Genomic DNA, 14849 nt, shown 5'->3' with positions numbered 1-14849 from the left:
ACTCTGCTTATGCTCATGGTTGCAGGTAAAGCCAAAGGTTCTTCTGGGGGGGTTTGAACTCATGTAGCAGTCAGCCAGGTGAGAAAAACTGTGTAAATCCCACTAAGTGAAGCACAGGGGAGGTGTGGCTTGCTTTATATAAGCAGCAGTATTGACATTTGTGGTGAGGGACTGACGAAAGAGAGCTGGCCTGTGTGCCATGCACATTCCCTTGACCTACATGTTCCCCAGGCTGCACAGCAGAGCTGCAAAGTCTTTCTGTTCAGTTGCATAATGTCAGCGATGTGGATGAGTTGATTAAAGGCTGCTGTGTGAGGCTGGCCTTCGGAGAAATAACAAGATGCTGTCCCCCAAATACATGGATTTAGTCAAACTCATGGAACAGTGGCTGCAGCTCCTTATTTTTTTTTCCTAGAAAATGGCCTCTACCAGATCTTTTATCTAATATTTGCTTGTCTGCTTCCCTTCACGTCTCCATGGTCCCAGATGAGTTCAGTAACCTTGTATGATTTGCTGATGGATGAGCACTGTGAGCAGTCTCTGAAGAGAAAAAGGCAGGAGGAGCCAAGAATGATTCAAATCAAAATAAGACTAATCTTAGAGCACTGCTTAAATCTGTGATTAGCTGCTTAAATTAAATGGTAGTAATAACAAAGTGTTAAGATAATGAAATTAAATCTAACCATGGGATTCCACCAGCTCATCAGTATGGGGCTCGTTTGCATGTAAAACTATGTGGTTATGCTCTGATTGCTGTGTGATGACAACTGAGAGTAGACTTTTTTAACAGTGACCTGGATGTTTAGTTAAATTAGACTTCTTCTGGAACAGAAATTATCAGACAAGACTTGAGAAAACTCAGAAAGTGTTTAGTTAGTTTAATGTTAAATGTTTGAAAATGGTATCCTCCCACTGCGCCGCTGCTGTCTCCCCATTTCAACACTTACTCATTCTCTAAAAATTAGCCATAATCTTTGGTCCAAAGAAGAAAGTATTCAAATACTTCACAAGTAGTGCTACTTCACAAGCAAGGAATGAAAGCTTTTGGCTTCCACTTGTGTGAGAGAGAACAGTATCATCATTTTGCTGCACAGATGAGAAGGCTGAGGTGTGGAAAGGTTAGTGCTTGCAGAAATCTGTGGTAAACAGTTCTAAATTCAAAGCAATGCAAGAGTTCTGACTTGTACAGCTCTCTTGTTTGATAGTGATCCTTGCAAGCGATGCACAGAACTCTAAGACTAAGTAAAAACACTTGACTATTTTTGCTTTGATTGAGAGGCTATGAATATGATACTGTAATGTTCTCAAAATATGCAGGCACTTCCATTTAAAAAGTGTCCTGGTTGGATTAAGTGGTTACTTATCGTTTTAATTGTTCTGACCTGCTCTCATCTTGCTTTGGGCTGCATTTTTGTGAATAGAATATTTTATGAAATGATAAAACTTCATTAAAAAAAATCCTTACTTGTTTTTACAAGGATTTGGTGAGGGAAGTGGCTGAAGAATGAGGAACAATGGGAACAATTACACAGTGCACCGTCAAATGCATAAAGGACATAAGCTGAATTTAAAATGGTGATTTTTCCATTAATGCCTTTAAATTATGATAATCTCATAGTTGCTCATGACTGTAGCTGGTCTGTTTTTTTCACAGGGAAAAATGAGATTTTCACTATGACAGTGTCTCTTTGTCTCCGAGCTGCAAAATGCCAATGTCCTTACAGGCATCATAGCTGACCCATGTAATACCATAACCATGGTTTATCCCATTTCCTTATCCCTAATAAGACAGAGATATAAAACAGCTGTCAAGGTTTGGATCATTCCCAGGGCGACACCCTGCATTTCAGCACTAAGAAGGGCCGGAGCCCCTCTTGCAATCTGCTCCTGAGCATTGACTGGAAGGAGCGTGTGGTTTCACATGAGGGATGTCACAAACTGCACCAGTAACACTTTAAGCAAATTGCTCTGGTCCTCTTATGCCACCAGAGAAAGGCCACTCAAGTGAGCACTGTGGGGAGCAATAAACCTGCTTAAAGTTAAGCATCAGCTTTGCACCAACCCCGGCAAGGGAGTTAATGCTGGGGAGAGCACACCTTTCAGATACCAGCCAGCTGAGGGTTGGCCTCTTGCACACCCAGATACCAGCGGTGATTACTGAATCTCTTAAAATTATATGTCTCCTACATAAATAGTTATCCATTCTATACAGGAAGCAAAAACCTCCTTAGATCAATACCAGGAAGTCAGAAGCCATAAATGAAATGGCTGTCCATTGACCCAAGGCAAGCAGAGCATTGCAGGTTTGCCAAGCGCAGCAAATTCTCAGGAAGTGCCCTGTGCTTTTTTCCTTCCCTGGAGACTGGTGTGGACAGCAGGAGTCAATCCCAGGGGGAAAACCTGTCCCTGTCCCCATCTGTTCATGTGCAGGCAGCAGCAAAGCTGAAACTACACCATGTTTTGCATGTTAGCCCATTAGCTCAATACGCCAGGTGAAGGACTAATGCCTTACTACTGATTTGCGGGGCTTAAAAAGACTATTTTTAGATGGTGTTTTGAAGCAGAAAAGAGGTGAAGTTGCTCAGAGCATCTTTACTCTTTTAATATATGAATTTCTTTTCTAGAACCCTGACTCTTTTCTTTGCGATCAGCACTGCAGGCACTGCTGCAATCCAGAAGCCACCACCGCTCTCTCAACCCACTAATCGCGCTTTTCCCTTCTTTGCAGGAAATTGTGTCAGAGGTAATAGCTTTTACTGGGGAGAGGCAGAGCTTGAGCAACTGGATCAAACCTCATAGGTTTGGCAAGTGGAGCTTGCTTTTAACCGAGTCTGATTCGTGTCTGGCCTCTGTGCCAGCAGTGGTCCTATTTGTAGTGTGGGCTGATATTTAAGAAGCTGCAGCATCATTCCCCATCCCATGCACAGATAAGATGTTAAATCCAATGTCGGGGGGACAACTGGATTGTACTGTCAGGTATAAGTGTAGGGGTTCCCATCTCTTGAAAGTACTTTGAGTTGCTAAACATTGGGAAAGGAGGTATGCAGTAAGAAACCATCCTCCTCAGTGATTGATTGTTGGCAGTAGTTTTTCTCTAGCTGATCACCTGCCTCCCTCCTTCTCAGAAGACAGAGATACCATCCTTTGGTTCATTAGCTCCATGTGCTGTTTGACTGGAAATGGGTGGGCAGGTATCTGAATGGCAGATCTTGGAATCTCGTTACTTCCTGGCAGCTGGGGAGCTCTGCACTGACAGAGGAAATCAGGCCTGTTACAAGCTCAGTTGCTATCCATCCACATATTTTCCACCAAAGACTGCAGAAGGCCTTGCATTCAGTTACAGCTAGGAAGCTTTTCCTCTCCGAAACAAGGAACACACTTGTTTCTCCAAGGCATGTACATGCCATTAGTGGAAATTTGGCTGCATCCTCCACTATGGAGAAATAACTTTCTCAAAATGTTGGTTTTTCTTATGTTTTCTTTTTAATTAAGAAACATTTCCAGTAATTTTCCAGAAACCAAATTGGCTGTCAGCATTCCAGCAGAAGGCGCAAGTGATTTCCTTATGAAAGCTCCAGTTCAGCGCTTCTGTTCTCGCTTGTTCCCACCATTCCTGAGCAAATTGAGTAAGCTCACAGAAAATTCACAGCAACTGTTTCTCTTTCTTGTCTCTGTGCTAACGTATGTTCAGGAAAAGGAGGATCAGATAAGTGTTTAAAGATGCACATGATGCAGACATGTGCTTCACATGTTTGCCCCGCCTTGCCCCTGTTCCTGTAGCTCACTTCCAGCCTGCAGCACACGCCACAGTTCTGGCCCTCGCCAGGGACTGAACTGGTTTGATTCATATGGTGATCTGATGGTGGGAGCCTTGGTCAAACCAGTAATGGGAAATCATAGTGTTAATTCGTTTCTCTCATAAGTAGGTTTTGGCTCCTTAATTTGAGGGGGAGGGAGAGATTTACATCCATTTAACTGTCCTCTGAGTCCTAGATATTGTTTTGCCTTTCCTGTTTAGTGTTCCTTCTGTGGTCACTTCCACTGCCCACGGCAGGGCTGCACAATGGTATTAATAGTGCTGTTGTGTGCTGGATCACCAATTCCTGCTTCTGAAAACCACTTCCTCCAGTGGTTTATGTTTTTCTTGCAGTTGGAGCACTATGGCTCTGTGTAGGTCTTTAACCAGCCCTCTGTTGACTTCATAGGCCACACACCCCACGTTTTTGTGTGACTGAGTTTTTAGGAGTCTTGTCTTTGTCACCAGGCTCTGCCTTTTAAAGATCTGCTTGCTAGATATGGTGGTATTGTCTACAGGCTGAATAAGATTTGACGCTGTAGGTGTGATCACATGGAATTCTCCTGATAGTTCCAAAAGAGAGATGTGTGATAGCATGGTTAATAATAGCTCCTACATATGTTAATATATCTTACAAATGTTTTCTTCCCCTGCTGCCCCCTTATTTGATTTGTTGAAAAGATGTGCAAGAATCCCTCCCGGTTAAGGAGAAGTTTGGATTTTGTGTTTTCTTGTGCAGAAGCCAGGAGACCCTTTCCCAAGGGAACAGTAAGCCCCATCCATCCATCCATCTGCTATGCTAACCATTGCTTAAAAACAGGGAGGTCAGCTGTGCAGCCCGGTCAGAGGCTTTGCTGAGAAACATTTAAGCATGAGGAGTTGCTGCCTTTCCTGTGGCAGTGCTTGAAGCCATTCTGTTGGCAGCTTGTGTTTCCAGCCATTCATTGCAGGAGCATTTCCTTCCTCATTAGCAAAAGTACCTGGAAGTCCAGCATTATGTCATGAGATAGGAAGTCTTTTCCAATAGCTGTCTATGCAGTTATATTCTCAGGGTGTAACGGCTTTGTGCAACACCCAGTAGTTTGTGAACATAGTTCTGTACTGTTAGAATCTGGGCATCCAGTTCTGGCACGTTGCCCACGTCATTCTTTCAATAGCATTAGCAGGGGAGATCTAAAAGATTGATCCTTTGCTCTGATAGCTTCATGTTTTGGAATTCTGATGCTTTACCTGATCTGGGAGTGCCTGACGGGATCACAGATTAATTTGGCAGAAGAATTCCATAGGGTAATTGAGAAGGTTGTGCTTAAAAGGTAAAGACTGTGTCTGCTGATGCTGCGGATGCTCTGTCAGCCATGTAATTGAATTCAGCTTTGAATTTAGGATAGAGACTGCTGTAACGCAGAACCAGTGGCTCCCTTTATGGAAACACCCTGTTACCTGTGGTCAGCCATGCCTAGTGGATGTAGAGCAGTGTCACTCTTGAAATGAGTTTTCTATTAGAGTGCTTATCTCCTGCCATCTAATCCAAATAAACGGTCGTAATGTCATTGACCTTCGGGACATTCTGTAACACTGCTGCTAATGATGAAAAGCTCTTCTAAAATATTGACCATTGCAGAAAATCAAAGGCAGCAAATTGAAAGAGGCCATCTCTGGGAGACCGTGTGTGTCACGGTGTGCGGTAAACATTCAGGCTGGCCATGTTGGCTTCCTGCTGTTCCCAGGAGAGGAGGTTGCTTCCATGCTTTGTGGAAGTACTTCCCAAGTGGCAGATAGGTGTTTCTAAGATCCACTTTACTGGTGAGAGGAGAGGGAACTCCTGTCCTTGCATTGGCCGTTTGCAGGATCGCTCATGCTGGCAGATCATCTTCTGGTCCTGTGGTGGGAGCCTGGCAGCATGGCCGGACTTTGGATAGAGGAAAGCATCCTTTCTCACAGGATCCGGATGCATCCTTCTTCCGAGCTTTCCCAGAGATTATCTTGAAGTACTTCATTTAAAGTAAAGCCAAGGGGTAGGAGGTTGTGTCAGCACAGCCATAACCGAGGTCTTACTGACCCTGAAAGAAACCTCTAAGAAGCAGATTAAAACAAGCACTGATCTGTTTCCAGGATAAACTCTTGCCAGTGATTTCTTGGGGGTCAGACTAGAGGATGACTGGTTCGCTTGTGACATTTCTGTTGAATGGACTGTCCTCTCCCCAGAAAGGTATGTCTTTGAAAGGATGACAGGGCTTCCAACGCCCAAACTCCATGGATGCTGTTGCCACAATTCCTGCTGCAGCTGCTGGCTGGGCAGGGCCTGACTGGGGAGCAGCAGGAATGGGTGCCATATGGACATCATGTCTACTGCAGGGTGTTTTTTTTTCCCCTCTAAAAGTATGCTTCATTCTTGGCTCCTGTCCCAGCACGGCTGCATAGCTGGAATTCCAGAGCTGCTTGCTGGCTCCAAAGGAAGGCGGGGGCTCCCTGGCTCGCTTTCCACAAGATGCAACTTTACAACAGGATTGGAAGTCGGAGAGCAGCCTGGCTAATTAATGCCAGTGCACCAAAGGCTTCTCTGCGCTGTTCCCTTTGTTAACAGCATGCTGAGAGCATGTCTGCCTCCTTAAATGATTGTTCACGGATCACATAATGAAGATGAATGCATTTTCCTGGGCACTTGGGCCTTAAAGCAGCATTTTCAACACTTCTCATGCCAAGAGACTGTTTCAAAAGGTGTATTGATGAGGCCACAGAGAAATCAATGTATAGTGATTGTCAGGAGTAACATATCCACAGTCAAACTTTTAAGATGTATGCAATGTTATGTTATATTCAGGTCTGAATTGCCTTTAAATTGGGATTAATGTCCCTGAAACTGTGCAAGGCAGAAGCTGTGTGATTTCTTCTGCCCCAGCAGCAGTAATTCCTGTCCCTGAGCAGCTAGCTCAGCCTGCAGGCAATGTACCAGGCAGCAGCTCAGCTGCTGAGCCTCGCGGCCAGTGTTTGGCCTGAACTAACCCTGCCAGCTCCATCACATAGCGTGACAGCTTCGCAGGGTGCTGCCTGTCCCAGTGTGACTTGACTGAGGACAGTGATTTCCTTTCTCTCCTGCCCTGCTTGAGCTCCACCACTGCTTTCCAAAAGCTTGGCTTCTTCTCTTGGGTTCGGCAGGTCAGAGACAAAAAACCTCGGGACTTCTTGGTGGGAGATGTCCATCAACTACAAAGTGAAGGACGGCATGTGCCGTCTGTCTTATGTGGGTGCAGGAAGCCCAGCTCCAGGGGAGCTGGCACATAGGTTCTGTTTGAACAAATTATTTGCTTTACTGGATCAGAGGATCTCATTATCAGGACAGCCCTTTGTTGAGTGCCTTCTTGAACTGTTGCAGCAGTGGTTGGTGGGATATACATTCTCCATCAACTTTGCCCCTGTTGGTTTTTGTTTTTTTTTTTTTGGGGGGGGGTCTAGCCTGGGATTTGGGGCAATAGTTGGCATGTTAGGGCCAGTGAGATCATGAAATACCAGGGAGATGTGCAGGCACAATGGATCTGCTGAGCCAAGGTGATGTAATGAGCCTGGCTTCTTACGAGGGATTTAGTGGTTTGTGCCATGCAAGTGAAAATGAATAAATGCAGAGCATTTATCTGGGCAGAAAGTAAATACAGAGATTAGACTTGTCATTGTTACTGAGGCAGCACCAAAAGCTGACAGTGTCCCTGGAGCCAGGGCTGCTCATCCGGAAAGAAACAGGCAGGAAGAGAGAGGAGCCTGTCCTAGAGCCAGTCTCCTTTTAGCCACAGGCATGTGGTAGGGATTTGCATTTTAATTATTTTCCAGTGGTCTTTTAAGCTCTCTTTCCAAAGCCTCTCCCTCTGCTTCTCTGTATTATGGCCTGCAATTTGTCTGGGGTCCGCAGAATACACCCAGAGCACTGCGGGACTCCACGCACAGCGGAGGGCAACCACTGAGGATTAAGGTGGTGGAAGGTAAAGTGTAGCCATTGACCTTTATGTTTCCTTTCCTTTGTAGTGGAGAAGCTTTTTTTGCCCAGGTTTTTGGCCCGAGGCTGTTCTCAGTTTAGGTTTTTAAGCTCATGTCTTTCCTAGGTAGAAACAAAAATACCACTGCTGGACTGGATGCTGCTGCCGGGGCTCAGGTGACAGACTAAGCTTTGCTTTTTGTCACACGCTCAACTCTCCTGGGAAAAGGTAGCCTGAATTCTCTGACTCCTGTCTTTGTTGTCCCTTCTCCTTTCTACATCACAACGGTGTCACTTTTCAGCCTGGTTTGAGCGAGTTGTGTCTGTGCTTCTGGAGAGCTCTATAATGCACCATCCTTCTGCCGCAGATCACGCGAAGGAGCAACTGTCCCAGCTCCGTTTCAGTGTGGGTTTTGTTTTGGATGATGTGATCCTTCCTTTTGGTCTGCTTGGCTACAACACAGGTCTCACCAGTGGCTGAGCTCTTCAGGTTTCTAAATAAACTCCTCACCAGCAGGTTTAGCGTTATTGTCTCTCGGTTTTTGCTGGGTGTCAGCTTTGTTTTGGACTTAACCCTGATGGTAAATCTTACTAGCACCAGATGTTAAAAGACAGAGGGTTGCTCTTGTTTTTCTTGGCACAGTATATTCCCACTGCACCCCGTTTAATATTATCTGAGCAGTAATCTGATGATTAGGAGAGATAGTGAAATAAAGCTGTACACAGATGATCTCTTTTCATCTCTTCAGCTGACTTTTCGAGGCACTGCGTTAAAGGATCAGTTTGAGAAGGAATTCATCGCTCCTGAGGGCAATTACCATTTCTGCTCCCTGTGTTGCTCAGATGGGAAGGAGTAACAGCGTAAGCTCCTTTATCCCTCAGTGCAACTTGAAAGACGGCATCCAGCCACTCCTCCCTGGGAGCTGTGTATTCTGGAACAGACTTGACACAGTAGCTGTTAAATTACAGGGCTGGAGCAAAAGGCATCTTAAATTTGGATCCTGTGGAAAATCCCAGAGAAGCAGTAAGCACTCGGAGTACTTCTCTCTATCTAGGTATTTCTGCCTGCCCTCTCATCCTGTCATCCACTCAAGTGATTTTCAGGGTCACTGTCATTAAAGGACTGAGATACCCGGGCTTTCAAACCCTGCCTAGCGAAGGCTGGATACCTGCAGGTAAACACCCTGGTGCCCCTTTTCCTCTCTGTGAGGTGAGCAGCCAAGCTTCTGTTTGTGCAGGAGCAAGTCTCTGGAAGAAAAAACTGGCTGATGTGTCCCAGGTAGCAAATCCTGCTGTAGTGTGTGGGTGATAAAATAGAGCTGCCTCTGTTGGGGTTGTGCCTTGTGCTGTCACTGCTGCGCTGCTGCCAATCTAATTACTTTTTCTTTTGTCTGTCTCTTTCCTTTCCCCATCTTCCTTGTTTTTGTGTTGTACGTCTCTGCATCCCATAGTACAAATCTGTGTTTAGGTCCTACTCCCAGGACTTTGTGCCTCACAACCAAGTCTCCATACCTCCTTTCCTCTCTTCTACCTCCTCCTCCTGCTCCACCCCACCTTTTCCTCCCGTCCATCCATCTCAGAGCTCTGACCTAGCGGTGCCTGCCGCAGCCAGCCAGTCTCCCAGCACTGTGGATGTGCCAAACTCCTCTTCTCAGGAGAGCAGCTTTAACGGGAATGCTCCTGTCTGCCTTCCTTCTGAAACCTCTTTCACTGATTCTCTCCAGACGCCTTCGGTGAGACTATCCATAGAGATTATGCATCTTAACACAAGGCTGCGCTTATTTGTTTGTTAAAAGAAAATGTCTCGTGTATTAATACATGCTACATGTGATCTAGTCCAGTTTGCAAATGTGTGTGTGAATTGTAGAGAGGTAATTTCATATAAAAACGGTGGCTGGAACAAATGAACAGCGTCAGCAGGTCTGAGAAAACGTTAGCACATGTGTAGGGAACACAAAATGTCAAATGCTGGTGAAGGGGAGAGGAGAAGTTGCTGTAGCTTCCTGCAATTGTAATACAAAGCTGAGAAAGGCAAAGGAGTGTTTTGTGAGGTTGATTGTTTCTAAACATGGGCTCCTAAAGGTGGTTCACATCCTGCAGTTTCTGCAGGGTGATTGCTGCTCCCTCCTAAGTCACTGGTGAGCCCCAGGAGCAGCGGGTCCAGTCCAGCTCTGTCCCTCCTGGGCATAAACCTGTTGCTTTCTCCAGGCTCCTGCTCTTCCCAGTTCCCAGCAGCCTTATCTGTGTACTTGGTGGCACTGCACGTTGATGCAAAGCATCACATGTTGGTGAAGTTAGACTAACGCTGTTCCCACACTGATACAGCACTACTGGTTTGAGGTCCCAGATCAGTCTTGCAGATCAGTGAGCAGGTTTGTCTATTACAGCTACTCTTTTAAACACCCAGTTCTCGAGCAGCTCCTCTTTTGTTTGCTGCAAAGCCTCGAGTTGATTCCTGTCAGCACGGTGCATGGTAGTGCTGCCTCTCCACGATGTTTGGAAGAGGAGCACTGGTTGCAGAGTAAATGATCGGGTTTTACACCTTGATGCTGACCTTGCAGTTGATCTTCCTTGTGTTGGGTCCTTGTAACAGCCCAGAAACCCTCAAGTTTGGTTTAGCTTGGTGTGATGGCCTTAGTTTGTGCTTGTATCACAGTTTGAGAGGTATATTTGATACCCTCAGGGCTGCAGGGCTGATCTGCAGTTAGGAGCAGGACCACAGCGCGGGTCGGATGGGCACTGGGTGTCAAGCTCTGGATGCTCAGCTTCTGTAGTCTTGAAATCTACACGTGCATATTACACCTTCACAGTCTCGCATGGAGTCCACAGCAGCTCTTACAAAGCAGTGCCTGCTGCTGTGCTGCTGCAACCTTCAGGACAGTCCTTTAAAAGCCCCGGTAAAGTACAGCCTTGGCTGTACTTTGTTGGCCATTGTGTTGGCCGTTGAGCCAAAGGAAGGGCTCCAAGTTAGGTGACAGCAGCTGCCGAGAGCGCTTCTCCTCCCAGCCCGTGGGCACGTTCTCTCACTAACATTGTGCTGGCGGGGAGCACCATCACGTATTTCCTTTCATCCTGTCTCCCTTAGAGTGAAAACGCCAGTGAGGAGGCTGGTGAGGGTGAATACGTCAATCTGTATTCCTCTGGCCAGAGCAACGGGGAACTCCCTCGCTCTGAAGGAGTAAGTAACCTGGAGAGGACACCGGGAAGGGGCTGCCTGGTGCATGCTGAGTTCACGCTGGGGCTGACGCGCTTGGCACCGGCCTCTTCTGCACACTGCGGAGCTCCTGTGTCCATCCTGCTGCCCTGGCTCCCTTGCTGGTGGTCCCTCTGCTTGCCCACTCCTGGCTTGGATGGCCTCCTGCTCCCGGTGCAGAGCAGGTGATGCTTTTGGGGTCGTGGTGAGCCCTGGCAGGAGACAGGGACAGCTTCTCCTGCCACGCTGTTTGGTCTGCACTTTGCTGGCTGTTTGGAGCTGCTTGCGTGAGGTTCCCTTCCAGAAAGCTGCCCCCTGACCAGCACCACCCTGGGGCTGTTTCTGTTCTTCTAACTGCTTTGGCTTCCCTATTTTAATGCAGAAAGCCTTGAGCTCTAAATCATTTCTTGTTTCCTTCACCATTTGGATACAAAGTAAGTGATTGATTTAGCGTTATAATGGCACGCTGTTTCTTCCTTTGCTCAAGCCTCAGTATCTTAGCTATTTCCTAGAGGAGACACGGCGTTTTCCACTGCAGGGAGGTACCCTCTTCCTGTTGGGTCATAGGAAACAGCAGCAGAGATCTGTGGCGATCCTTTAGCATGCCCTCATCTTGGAAGGCGCATGTACAGGATGTCTCCAAGACCTTTATCCATGCTGATGTTAAATATGCCAAGAGATAGTGCTCCCATCATTTCCCTTCAAGAGACACATCCAGGCAGGCCCATCCTTTTGGGCAGCTGTGATCTGGTTCTCAACTTTGAAGCAAAGGGCTTTACAGGTAGAGTCTGGAAAACCTCTGCAGACACCAAGAACCTGAAGCTCACCAGTGTTGTTTTCCAGGCTGAATGGATAGTGTGCAGATGGTTTCAAGCCCCTCTGTTCAATAGGTTGAATTTCCAAGTCTCAGTCTGCATGATATTAAATAATTCTGAGCTCCAGCACTGTTAGATTAATATTCCCATTTGTCGTTCATGGCTATTTGTCTCCTTAATAAATGGCTAATTTAAAATGCTGTATCTTTGCTTTGAGCTCTCTACCTGCTGTTCTGTGCCGCAGGTTCAGCTGGTTCTGCTTTTTTCCATTAGTCTCATTTCCACAGCCATGAATTGTGAAGTGGAAACGTTGCCTCATTGTGTAAGCTCTCCTGGTGGAAGAGAAGGGAGGTGGGATCGGCAGTGTGCATCCACCCCCTAAGGCCAGTTGGTGTTTTGGGGGCTGAGATCAAGAGAGGAGCTGAAACTGAAGAGCTTAGAGCTGGCTGTAACCATTCTGATTAAAGCAGAAAGCAAGTGTGTTTCAACAGTAAGGACTGGAGGGGAGAAATAGTTGTGAGAGAGTTAAAATCCAAGACAACAGCTGACTTGTGTTGTAACTTTCAGCATCATTTCACAATGTTAAAAGCAAACAGTACTAATTACACTAGTCTCCAGAGATGCTCCCAAATTTCCTGTCTGATTAACTTCTGTGTTTTCCTGGTATTTGGCATTAACTTGCATCAATCTTTAACTGCTCTGTAGGAATTTCCAGTAAAGGGCCGTTTAGAGGCAGGCAGACTGTAAATGCAAGGCTAGCTGGGGTGTAGGACCCCCTGTAATAATGAAAACCTCCTTTCTCTTTGCAGGAATCTCCCTCTGTCAAAGACAGCCACTCCAAAGACTCCACTTTGAACAGCAGTGCCATGGGGAAGGAAGGCAAAGATGGTGCTGAAAGGTGAGCCTGACTCTCCTGGTACTCCTGCTCCCCAGCCTCAAAGGGTGCAGAGTCACCAATGTCCCATTAGCCTGCCCTTTACCAAACTGTCCCTGGGGCTGCCTGTTCCACCCTCAAGCTCCTCAATTGTCTCTAAACCTTAAGCACACATGGGTTTTCACACAGTGGTGAGCAGTGGGATCCTGCTGAAGAAAGAGGATCCTGGCAAGACGTTGTTACTCAACTCAGGGAGCCTGTGGGGGTTAATGCAGCCTGTGCTAGCCCTCCTAAGCCCACCTAATTGGCAGTGCTGTCATTGGCACTGGCTGCTCCCTTCTGCTTCCAGGGAAACGTGTGAAAAAAGTCTATCTCACTGCTGGGAAATAGTCTTCCAGAGGGGAATTTCCTCCTAACCCTGCTAGTTAGAGGCTGGCTGGGGCCTTGAAGCAGGAGGCTTTATATCCTTTCTAATGCTCTTAGCTATCATTTGTCTATGTAAATGAAGAGGTGCAGGCTGTAACAGATGGGCTTCAGGAGGAGTGGAGTGCTTCTCTGCTGCTCGAGATTGCTCTTCAATTGCATTTCTAAAGCGAAACTAGAGGATGGCATTGTTTTGTGTGTGACAGTCAACTTCCCTCCCCCATTTTCCTGCACTTGGTTTGGGGGTTTTAATCCCTGCAGTGAAGGAGACAATACAAGAGTGCTCTGCAAAGCTCACTGTCTGCTTCAAAGTACGGACTGGTGCACAGGATTTTAACCTGTGCCTGGGGAAAGCTATAAAGAACATGCATGCTTTTGTGTTGTTTAGGAATACCGGTACAGAGGACATATGTCCAGGCACAAGAGCCAGCCTTTGGAAGTAGGAATATTAGTGTTGTGGATGTACCCAAAAAAGTGGTCAGAGCTTTCTGCCTTATTCTCCTGCAAAATAGAGAGCCTGTCATCCTCCCTTGTAAGCAGCACAACGGGTCATGAGCTGACCAAGGTACATATGTGCAGGGTGTGCTCAATCTCTATACAGTTGAGGAAGAGCTTAGATTTGTGTGCACTAAAAAGCTGCTGGATTAAGGAGACATGGAAGTGTATACTTATGCAGGGCATAGTAAAATCTTGCCTGCCAGAAGAGCACAGGCAGACAAGTGTTCAGGTCCTAAAGGTTCATCTTCCTCTTTTTCAAGAGATGCACAAAGCAGCAGAATTAGAGCTAGGAATTCGGGCTTGTTTGCAGAAGGTTTACCTCAGCCTGTCTGTGTACTTACTGTCATTTAATGAAGGATTGTACACTGAGAGCTCGAGTGGACCCAGCATCTCTTCCCCTGGATGGGCAATGACACTGATGGATATTTCCCCTCTTTTTTACAGGCAGCAGCAGTCACCAGATGCTTTGGAGTCATCACAGTTGGAGGAAGAGGTAGATGAGCTATCCCTTATCGACCACAGTGAAATTATGGCTAGGTTAACGTTGAAGCAAGAGGTAGGTGCATTCAGGGTTTGATTTTATACTCTTTGGTTTATGCTATGTTGAAGCCTCATTCTCTGTGAGCACAAGCAAGGCATCAGCTTTTATTTGATAGGGAAAACTAGGTTACAGCAGAAGTGGTATGCAGCTTTATGTGTGCAGCTGTTGTGAAAAGTATAAGATGCTGGTGCAGGCAGGGAGCATTGGCAATGAATGGGGTTTAACAAAATGTGAGATGTCTCTCTAAAAACCAACGCATCTCCTGCCCTTTTCCCAGTCTGCTCTTTCCCACCTCTTCAGCCTGTGCCAGCCTGAAATGAAGCACCTGGGAGGCTGAGCACAATAAATCCAGGTGCAGGTTTATGGTGTTGGCCTTTCAGAAAGAAGGCAAGTTGAGCACATTTCCTGAGCAGGATATTACTGGTGTGGAAGAGCAGCTGAAGTGACTCTTCCTGTATATGAGAAATGGCTTTGTTTTTAGCCTTGGGTGCACTCCCAGGCAGCTTTGCTCACTGTGCTCTTGAACCAAGCTGTCTTTCACGTGCAGCTCAAGGGGAATATGCAGGCTTTTGAAGCTTTCAGATTGTCAGGGGGCTAGGCTGAAAACCAGAGAGAATGTATCATTTACTGGCACTTTAGGAGTGGTCTTTGGTCAGTCGAGATGTGCAGGAGAGAGTGGGAAGCTATTGCTCATTCTTTAAGCAGTATTTCATGAATCTTGCCAGAGGGTCACCTGAAAAAATCG

General features: G+C 46.4%; 1 protein-coding gene across 5 annotated transcripts in view; it reads left to right on the top strand.

The window, feature by feature from the left end:
• The window catches only part of RAPGEF1 (Rap guanine nucleotide exchange factor 1), an 83732-nt gene that overhangs the window by 57925 nt on the left and 10958 nt on the right, over positions 1-14849 (top strand). For 2 of the 5 annotated variants that reach the window (XM_057401581.1, XM_057401580.1), the window contains exons 12-14: positions 9212-9493; positions 12578-12666; positions 14008-14119. In XM_057401581.1, coding sequence (XP_057257564.1) covers positions 9212-9493; positions 12578-12666; positions 14008-14119 — 483 coding nt within the window. Of the gene's footprint in view, positions 1-9211; positions 9494-10845; positions 10939-12577; positions 12667-14007; positions 14120-14849 lie in introns of all 5 variants that reach the window. The other 3 variants (XM_057401579.1, XM_057401582.1, XM_057401583.1) reach the window with 3 other exon arrangements.

Source organism: Pezoporus wallicus, unplaced genomic scaffold (genome assembly GCF_028554395.1).
Source record: "Pezoporus wallicus isolate ANWC-B61680 ecotype Strahan unplaced genomic scaffold, APGP_CSIRO_Pwel_v1 contig_8013, whole genome shotgun sequence".
Taxonomy (NCBI): domain Eukaryota; kingdom Metazoa; phylum Chordata; class Aves; order Psittaciformes; family Psittacidae; genus Pezoporus; species Pezoporus wallicus.
Note: the sequence above shows the minus strand (reverse complement) of the source record. Positions and strands in the feature narration are given on the sequence as shown.